At 49.1% G+C, this 10,566-nt stretch overlaps 1 protein-coding gene across 1 annotated transcript in view; it reads left to right on the top strand.

Annotated features, from left to right (window-relative positions):
• Positions 1–2,472, top strand: part of LOC144153445 (complement receptor type 2-like) — a gene marked incomplete at its 5' end in the record, with an annotated part of 118,627 nt that extends 116,155 nt beyond the window's left edge. Inside the window, 1 exon segment of the mRNA XM_077685091.1 lies at positions 2,318–2,472. Coding sequence (XP_077541217.1) covers positions 2,318–2,472 — 155 coding nt within the window.
• Between the last annotated feature and the right edge of the window lie 8,094 nt (positions 2,473–10,566).

Raw genomic sequence — 10,566 nt, forward strand, 5'->3', positions numbered from 1 at the left:
TCAGCACAAACGTCATTATATCATCAGTTTTTTCAGAAATGTGACAAATAAAGTCTGTGACCTAACAACTCCTTCACGTATCGCCCCTTGGCCGAGAAACCAGAGTGCAGTGTGCGTTGGTGTAGCAGGGTACTTTTATCATACGCCCTCTTCTGAGGCCATTCAGGGTAAAAATAGTGGATCAGTTCACCTACACCGTATGAATGTTGCAAGTTACAGGAATAGTACGGTTACGTTGAGGTATTGTCTGAGATTGTTACGACGACATTTTAATTGAACCTCTTTTTAATAAGCTCCTCGACTATGTGTTGACCTCTGCGCTCGCGCCAGTTACCTCTCGACGGCCCACCTGGAACGCAGCCTGCAATACTCGTTCTTCTCGCTTCCGGGTATCAGGAGCGTCCTGCTGGTGTGCCGCTCAACTTTCTTCAGCACTTTGCAGGCATTCCCTTCAGTGCTTTAACAGACTTCTGAACTGCAGCCTCTGTAGCTCGTTCCGCTCGACAGCTATTTCCAGAAGGTTCCTCATACCCTTGCTACACATGTGTTTCGAATGCCTTTAAACGAAATGTCATTTTACTCAAAAAAGGTGTTTGGAATGCACTTCAGAATGTATCGTGCTTCATTACAATTCCGATGATCGTTCAAGGTTTTGAGAATCACGCTCCATGCTGCAGTGGTGTTGTTGCCGTGGATTTCTGTTCTCATAGAAGAATACCCGGAGTAAATAAGTTTAGGAGAGAACCTGGCGCCATCTCAGCCTGTCGCTTTAAAAAGCGGCATGAACAAGATGACACGTAATGATGGTCTCTTTTGCCACTTAAGGTGGACCAAGCGACGCGAGCGCCTCGCATTAAAACCAGGCACTGTTATTGCCACTGTGAAAAGAGTTTACGTGTGTGGTATTTCATGCCACGTAGAGCGAATGTTCCTTCCGTGCGTATGATAGTGAGCGACGCCTCAATTCAGTAAGATGCTAATTTCAGGAATGACCTTTGTTGAGATATGAGATTGTCCATTCTGGTGTGTACACGCTACCGGTGATAACACGTTCCCATACAAGTGAAGTACGATATGATCGCTGTTCATTTACATCAGCGTGGTATATATTGTAAACAAATATATATTGTAAACATTCATAAGGTGAATAAAATATACACGACAAGTACATGAATCTTGGCATAATGACAGAGTCCGCTCAGCAGGCGGTAGTCGCATTTTTTTGTTAGGTTCGACCAAACATGAGTCGCAGCCCTCCTTTGTAACCGTACACGCACCATGTATTCACAGGAAACAGGAATGTTGTAACGTTTGAAACCTCACCGTGAAGTAAGTATGGCAAGGAACTAAATTTCAGCGTCCTAATCAAGGACAGCAGAGGAGAATTCTGTACTGTTTGCACTTCACTAATGAAAAAATACATGGGAACTGAATTAAGCCCGGCGTAGTGATACAGTCGATTTAGTGACCACTTGTCATGTAATGTGTTTCTGGATAGTTTTAATACAGCAAGAGTAACAGTTTTTTTTCTTTAACATCTATTCGCAGAAAGCCATGTGTGAAGAATTCGCCTTCTACGCTACTCGGCCGAGCGACTGTTGGGCCACAGCTAAGCTCTATGCATCCTCGCTGTAGACAGGCAGCAAAGGTACTCCGTTTTCTATCGGCTAATGAACAAAATCACAAAACAAGTGATAGACCAGGGTTAGACAGGTACTTCCATAGCTGTTTCGGAATACGAACATCGCAATGCATGCGCTGGGTGCCCCAATACAGATACGTAAACAAATTTATAGTCGACGAGCGTGATATTTCTGAAACAGTTATGCAGACACTGCAAAAAAGCATTTAGGAGTGCAAGTAAACGACAGGAATACCGATACTAAAACATGCTTTTTTTAATTTGCCAACCTCGCGTCCTAAAAAGAATTTTATTGGGCGTTATGCATTTCGAACCCGATACATGCAAAAATTTAGGAAAATACCGTAACCTTATCTTTAGGAGCAATACATTATCCCAGTCGGTACACGAGAAATTTATATCAGTGGCACTTCGGCAAAAACAGCTTTTACAACGAGGTACCTTCTTGGCAATGTCCATTTACGCTGCGCCCGAAGCTCACAAACGAGAAAATTCTACCTGCCACTGCGAAAGAGCACAGTTACAGTTTTCAACGAACAAACACCAGCTTGATGAATGGAAACTCCTAGAGCAAAGCTGACCTTCCTCGGGTCGTCCTGGTATTAAAATCCTTCCGCTCAACATGAGTCTCCTCTCACCATTCTAAAGTCACACGTGTGATCTTCGAATGCGTAGGTATCGAAGTTCAGGAGTTGGCAACCTGCAGCCCACGGGACGCATCCGGCATGAGCGGCAGCATATTGCGGCCCCCCGCTAGTCGTCAGAACCCGCGCTCTTCCACTTGTCACTTCCTATCTGAAGGCAGACACGCCAGCTTCGACCTCAAATAGGGTTGGATGGAATACAAGAACAGGGAATTGACCGCTTCCAGTTGGATTTGTCATCCATCGTCAGCCTTAGCCAGATTGTTGTCAAATATTTCAAATATTGTGAGACCCCCTGGCCACGCTTCCTGTGCTTTTCAATATATTACAGACACTTTCTCATGATCAGCACCTTATCATCAGTGCTAGCTCCCATGGCCTCGGCATCATCATCACCTGTACATAATCATCATCACAACGTGGAGAGAGAGAATAAACATTTATTTAAATCAACAGGAGGGATATTGCTGAAGCTTGAAGGAGGCGTCCTCAGCTCAGGATTCCTTGAGCGCGGGCTGCATCGACAGCCCGTTGAGCCAGCCGAAGCTCGTCATCCAGGCTGGTGCTCGCCAAGGCGTTCTTCCAAAGCTCGACAGTAGAAAGTTGCAGGTTGGGAGGAATCAGTGAGGATTGGTCACACCCTCCGGCCATATGGCGTAGCGTTCCGGGTTCTCTGCAAAATCGGTAAAGCGGGGAGTTCTGTCAGTTGGAAAGGCGAAGCCGGATAGGATGGGGGAATGTATTCGCCTGGAGAGCACGTACATTACGTTTGTGCTGGCTTTCTTCTTCCGAGTGTCCGAAAAAACCGTTCACGCTTTCCATAGTCTCTCAAGTGGTGGAAGGTGCGTCTCTATCCCAAAGTCTACCTGTGTAGCGCCCCACCTGGAGCTCCACTCGGGTCGCCGTCTGGCTCAGGTGACTATGCCCATGACGCTCGATCCAGAGAGCACCACAGCTACGCCTTCCCCGCAGTGCTTTGTGACCAGCCGCCAGCAAATTCTCCCGACTTTGCTGGCCTTCGCGGGGATGATGTAGATGCTTGGACAACTACGAGAGGGTCGGGGCATAAAACAGTAGGGATGACAAGCTAAAGCGGCTGACTGTCGGCTTTTCCCTTACCGAGGTCTCGAATACTTGGTACCTCAATCACGTGCAAGGCATACCCGACTGGACGACGTTCACAACCCAGATCCGCAATATGTTTGCGACATCCGCAGCTCGCTCTGAAGGCGAGAAAAAGAAAATTTAAGCACCCGTACAACATCCGTGAGAAAGCTACACGTCTTAACCGAAGATGTCCTCGTACTATGCCGGAGGGTGAATAAGGATATATGGGCGTCGGACCACGTACGCCACTTACTGAAAGGTATTAACCAGTTCACATTTACCGCGCTCGCCGTTCAGAACCCAAAAAACCGTCTCGGATGGCACCGCTACATGCCAACATCTAGACGATCTGCAGTCCATCGGCATTCACCAGGATACGTGGGCCACGCGCCTAGGCGACGGAGACCTTCGCGTGCTCATAAGGGAACTGATTGCGGAGGACGTTGACGGCCGTGCCTCCGCGTGTGCTTTTACTACCGCTCACCCGTCGCCGGGCCCCAATTTTCCAGAGATAAGTAAAGAGGAGCTGCCCTGTGCCTATGGAGCCGCCTCTGCCTATGACCCCGGTTACCGCAATGCCTCCGCCCATATATGTGTCAACGATCAACCCTGCCGTTCACCCGCAGCCTTACTATCTCACGTGGGGACCGCCGAGCCCCGATCGCCCACCTAACCAAACCAACCTGTGTGTTTCTACTACGGAATTCACGGCCACATTTTTCGGTTCTGTCCAAGGCGTCTACAGGATGAATGGTGCGGCTACAACACCTACGAGCGCGACGTAACGAGCCGTCGTTATGTCTTCCGACAACGGGGTTACCAATTTACAACCCGCCAGACCACTCCTCCTGCGGATTCCCCTTAGTTAATATGCAATTCCCGTGATAAACGACGCCGCTCTCCCTCGTCTTCCCGCAGAGCTGTATTACCGCTTCGCCCCCTCGTGAACAGCAGCGCTTTTTTGCATTTTTTCATGGGAGACTGCATCCAGGGAAAAGATAACTCCTCTAGAGCATCCCTCGAACATGTCTGTATTCGTTGAAGGCATCTGCATCGAAGCGTTGGCGGGACTGGTGCAAGCGTCTCAATTACGAAAGGTTATGAAAGGTTAGAACACCCTTAAGCACCCATATTACGCGGTGCAAATGAAACACGCTCCGAACCTTCTGAATATTGTACAGTACGTGTCTCCGTTGAAGAACGTTGTCATCATATCCAGTGTGCCGTACTCTCCGCACGCCCATACGACCTTATGCTTAATTGGGACTTTATTTCATCGACGTGCCCTTATTTTTGTTGCCGCACTCCTGCTATTAGCATCACAGATAACAATCATTCAACTGTTTCCTCGACAGGACCTATTTCTTTGGTACTTATGACCGATCACGTCGAAACCGCCTGTCAAGACCACATCCTTTCAGTTTTGTCTAGCACTATACTTGACGTTGATGTTCTCGTCATCCCCTGCAGCCGCCTCCTTTCCCGAGGACTTGCTGTTGCCGCGTGTCTGGTCGGAGTTTCCGAAGGGCAAGCTCTTACACCTGCGCGAAAAACTACTGCAGAAGACGTTCTGTATCCACAAGATTCTTCAACTGCATCTGTCTCCGATGTCGAGCTGACCACTCTGCCTTCACGTTCCCGTCCCTTTACATGCCTGGCTTTACCGACTAATTACTCGAAGTATTCTCTTGCAGTCACCGTCAGCCCGGATCTTACAGAATCACAGAAATTCTCAGCCCTGGAGCATTTAAATAAGCACCGTGCATCGTTCGACTCCTACTCGACCGTTCTTTCCCACACCACTACGGCCACGCATCGCATCGAAACCGAAGGGTATTCTAGTGTTCGCTGTCGCCAGTATCGCGTCTCATCAGAAAGGCAAGTCATCGAGGGAAATGTGGCTGACATGCTGAAACGCTATGTTAGACGGCCTTCATGTATTCTGTGCACGTCGCCGGTCATTATGCTAGAGACAAAACACGGCACCGTGCGCTTTTGCGTTCACTATACGCGCCGTCAACAAGATTTCCTGGACGTATCTATATCCAATGCCACGCGTCGACGATGCCCTGGACTGCCTGCAGGGAGCCGAATACGTTTCGAGCCTCCACTTCAATTCTGGCTTTTGGCAGACCCCCATGCATGAGTCCGCCACAGAAACAACAGCGTTTGCTTCCCCAGGGCCTATATGGATTCATTGTCATGCTGTTCGGGTTGTTCAACGCTCCGGCAGCATTTGAACAAATGATGGATGACGAATGACAGTCCGACGCTTTATCATCGACGGCTACCACGATGCGGCTACCGCTGGGCAACTTGGCTTCGCAACAACTTACGGGTGAATACGCCGTCGCTACGTTTGGCCGGGATTCTCAACGTCTGTTGCCAAAAACATTCGCTCGTGCTCCTCTTGACAGCACCGCAAGAGCTCAACTACTCCTCCCGCCGGACTACGTTAGCCTCTTCCTTGTTCGTGGGCGCCTTTCGGGACCGTCGGCATCGATTTGTTCAGACCACATACCTAAAACGCCATGTGAATACCGTTGGATAGTTACACCTGTCGACCGCCTGACACAATACGCTGAAACAGCGCCCATTTGCTATGGAACGGATGCTGAAGTCGCAGACTTCATAATCGAGAACAATATTTTGCGCCATGGCGCCCCACGCGTCCCCAACAGCGATCGCGGAAGGGATTTTCTTTCCTATGTAGTCAAAGAACTTCTGCTAGCCTCCAACACGGTGCAAAAAACAACGTCCAGCTAGCATCACCGGACGAATGGTTTAACTCAGAGATTCCATGGAGCTATTCGGGAGACGCTCTCTTCGAACATCAGCCCTGATCATCGCAACTGGGATAACTACCCTTTATAACTTTCTCATACAATACTGCAACGCAAACGACGACTCGATGCTCACCATTCTTCCTAGACTTTGGCCGCTCCCCCTGTATTACCTTTGAGTCAACTTTCTTCTATGCTCCTGTCGCCTCTGAGACGCCATCTCAGGAGCAGTACGTTTCACGGCTCGCCCACTGCCGCCAACTCGCGCGAAGTCGAACGGAACGTCAGCGGCAAGAACGCAAAACTCGCTACGTCACACAAACGTTCTTTGCAGTTTCGGCCGGGTGATGAAGTATTTTATAGGCCCCTGTTCGTGTACCCGGTCTGTGCGAGAAATTTCTTCACCGTTTTCTTGGTCCCTACGAAATTATAGATCAGATTTCAGCAGTTGATTATCATGCGACGCCAGTAGAACTGTCATCAAACTGGCGCCGCCGTGGTACTGAAATTATGCACGTATCTCGTCTCAAGCCGTTCAACCGCAGGACCACAGAATCTCTCCCGGCCAGGCGGTGGCTCCCGGAAGCGCAGCGGTAATTATGTGAGACACTCTGACCACACTACCTGTGTTCTTCGGTACGTTACGGACACATTCTCATAATTAGCACACTGTCATCAGTGCTAGCTCCCATGGCCTCAGCATCATCATCACCTGTACATAATCATCATCACCACTCGGAGGCTTCCTTCGTCCGAGTGTCGGAATAAACTGGTCACGCTTTCCGTCGCTCTCAATATTATTGTTGGTTCACTCAACTGTTGCCTTTTCCCAAAAGGCCTGCCTTCCCACCCGATTTGCCGTTCAGCGCGTCGGCTTCCTGCAGCTCGGCCCTCCACCTCAAAAAATGGCTGACCCCTCCCGTAGTCTATTGCTGCAATAATTATGCCTCACCAAATGAAACCTTATGGTGTGGTTCATTTGTTTCAGCAACCGACAAGAGAAAGCTACGGAAGCTTGGAGCTCTCGCCATTCAGTTTAGGGGTCATCGCATTCCGAAATATGGGTGCAATAAAATGCCCATTTTGGCTCCATTAAAAGCTGACAAAATTAGTCGCCATCCCGTCCTGCGATATTGGATGTACAGAAAAGTAGTTGTAGCAACTACATATGTGGTAGTGGACGGTACGAATTGTTTCCCATCGTCTCCGCGGTGTGGCCGCTCGCGCTGGGCAAGTGTCACCATATAAGGGTACAAAGTATAGGTCCTCTGTTCTCCTATTTTTACGTGCCGCCGCCATGACCGTTTGTCATCTCCCATTACAACCCATTTGTTTGCCTGTGATGGTTCATGGACGCCACCATTTTGATTATGCGTTTTAGTCGGTCAACGCTCGCAGGCTTAGTTTGCCCTACCTCCTCCACGGCTGTGCGCGACTGACATCGTTTCGAATGGCAATCAAAGATAACGCGTGTAACAGCATATCAGTACCGGAAATGCGTCCAAAGATGCCGTTTTGCTGCATTTTGTGTCGTATTGTTAACAAATGCCCCAGTCGAATTTCAGGGCGAGGTCGGAGATGAGGCAATGTAGCAACACTGATAAGCATGAAAATGGCCGCCATTGCTCACTTGCGCGCCTCAGTGGTGGTATTGCAATGCCGGATTCAGAATATTGCCGTAACTGTCATAACAAATCTAGAGAATTACGTCATTTCACGTCTCAGCCAACCGAACTGTGTGATATACCGTGTTCTTACCTGCATAGATTACGACATGGCTTTCGCGTCGTTAGTCTGAACATTGCCTAATACCCGATCTACTGACACTGTATACGTTCGGTTTCTTCGGCGTAAATGCTGCGCTGGCCTGACGCATGCGCTTGGTGTCTTGGTGAAGAACTGCTCCATTTAGTGACACCAGTCCTCTCTTGTGTTCACAGATAATCTGCGAACATATTCTTTACCTTGAAGACATGGGGGGAGGGTCCTATTGGTCACAGGCGCCTTATCATCCATAATGCGGTTTCGATGGCTGTTTTGTTGTTTTGATACTGAATTCTGAGCTCAGTGCTGTACGCCTTATTTGCCTGACTCATGCACTAAGCGACTTAGGCATTGCCGCCTTGCCTTTTTCCCAACAGAGATCGTTTTTGCCTACGGCGATGAAGCCACTGGGAGCTAGATTGATTGATTGTATGGTTTAACGCACCGACGCAACGCAGGCGATGCGGCGCGAAGTAGTAGAGGGCTCTGGATCAATTTTGACCACCTGTTGATCTTTGACGTGCGCCGAAATCTCGTACACGCGTTTCGACTCCATCAGAAAAGCGGTCGCCGCAGCGGGAATCGAACCCGCGTCATGTGTGCTCAGCACTGCCGCTTAGAGGTTTACAGCTTTTCTGTAAAAAGCGCTCTGAAATACGCAGAGGTTGCGAGGTAGTACGACTGATGTGTGGGGTACATTTCCTTTGATGATGATTGGCACCTTTTCAACTGTAATGGGAGGGGGCACATGCCCTTACTTGTATACTTACGTGGTTGAAGATAAAAGGCTGGCGACAGTTATCAAAGATAACTGTGATGATGTTCTCGTAGACGAGGAAGAAGACGACAGGACACTGAACGCGCAGTTAGCGCTGGCAGAGAACCTAGTTTTCGCTGCCGCGTGCCAAATTTAAATTATTACTTTCACCGCTCTAGTCTGGCCCCATCGCCATTATGTGATTTATGCAAAGAACCAGAAATAATCGACCATTTCTTCTTCTCCTGCCGATGGTTCTCCTCTATAAGACGAAGATACCTAGAAAGCACACGCAGCCGGCTAAACCTCCCGCTGTCTGCTAAACTTATTTTGTCATTCGGGGTGAAGGAACTGGGATTCTGCCACTAGGACCTTTGCCGTGCGTTGCACGCATTCATCCTGGAACCAGGCCGCCTGCCGTGTTAGACATCCTTTGGCCCTGCTGGATTCCCCTGCCAAGTATATGCGCGCCAAGCTCACTGCTGCGTCTGTACCACTTTCTTTCTTCATGTTTCTTACTTAAAATTTTCATTAAATGGGGTTCGTTTTTACTTTTTTTTCTTTCTTTCTGTAATCACCTTACTTTTATTTCTCTAGCCATCTACTGGTAATCCATTCTAATATTTACGTAGTTTTCTTTCCCTACAAAAATTACATAATTTCTTTCGATAAAGCGCCCATTTCCTGGCCAATCCCCCTGAGTGGGTACGCGCCATTTCACTGTAACCACCACCACCACCAGAACCGAATCGGCCCGACGGTCAGTGGACTCCTCTGACCGGTTCTTCTGTAGAGCGTGTCCCTGTGATCATTTTCGGGTGAAAATCTGGATCGCAAGCGCTGCTGTGTTTGAGAATTGGCCGCCGCTGATTCCGACAACCCTTGGTGTGTTCTTGCATTCTTGCCTAGAGCTGATGACGCGCTGGGCGAGATAATGCGGGTCCGTGTTAACCTGGAGGTGGAACCCTCGGCTCGCACCCGCTGGTAGACCATCGAGCCGTGACCCATGTGCAAGGTCAGCGATGCCTGCCCAATGTCCCATGCCTGGATGCGACGTGGTGTAGAGCCGGCCATCGAGCCAGCCATGCCGTGACGTCTCTTCGACCCCGCACACTTCGTGGCTTCGACACCCCAAGGGCTGCGGACAATCATCAAAGACATTTCCTGCGTTTGTCGCGGATTATTTTAATGTTACCCTGTTACCTCTTTTAACGCTTCTAGCTTTAGTCTTGTGTCTTGGTTTCTTCCGCTATCCGCCTTTCCTTCTTCACAATCATGCATAAACCTACTCTTACTCGCGCACACACTGGCCATTGACTCGAGGCTTCACACGCCAATCCCGGGCCAATCCCGCCAATCCCGGGCCAATTCATTACAAAAAGCGGCGGACGGCTCTCCGACACAGCAGAATTTGCGATCCAGGTTTTCACCGGAAAACCATCACTGTGCGCGCTATCAAGACCAGCGTCGTCGGCCTGATTTCGTTTTATGCCACTGCTAACTACACGTTTGGTGTCCTCTTCTTCCTCGTCCACCGGCTCCTCAGCACAATATCTTTACTGCGACTCCGAATTTTGGGTTCTTCGCTTTCGTCTTTTCGGCTTTTTGACTAGAGTTACACAACCAAGCAGAAAGATGAAACTCCCACCAAAGCTTCCCCAGGTATCGTTGCTGGCATGCACGTCTTCTACTCACGAGCCACCACGCTCACGTGTCAGGCGCACACAATGAGATAAATCTTATACGTGACGGCATGAGGAGATAGTAGCGTGGTTGTAAAACACATCATTTCTATTCAGGGACTGCACCTCGTGTGCGGTTAAAGTCATCGAGGAAATCTTCCATACCCATCAGAGAATATGTTTAAAG

This window comes from Haemaphysalis longicornis, unplaced genomic scaffold, assembly GCF_048455015.1.
Source record: "Haemaphysalis longicornis isolate Haplotype H1 unplaced genomic scaffold, Haemaphysalis longicornis Haplotype H1 scaffold_9, whole genome shotgun sequence".
Lineage (NCBI taxonomy): Eukaryota > Metazoa > Arthropoda > Arachnida > Ixodida > Ixodidae > Haemaphysalis > Haemaphysalis longicornis.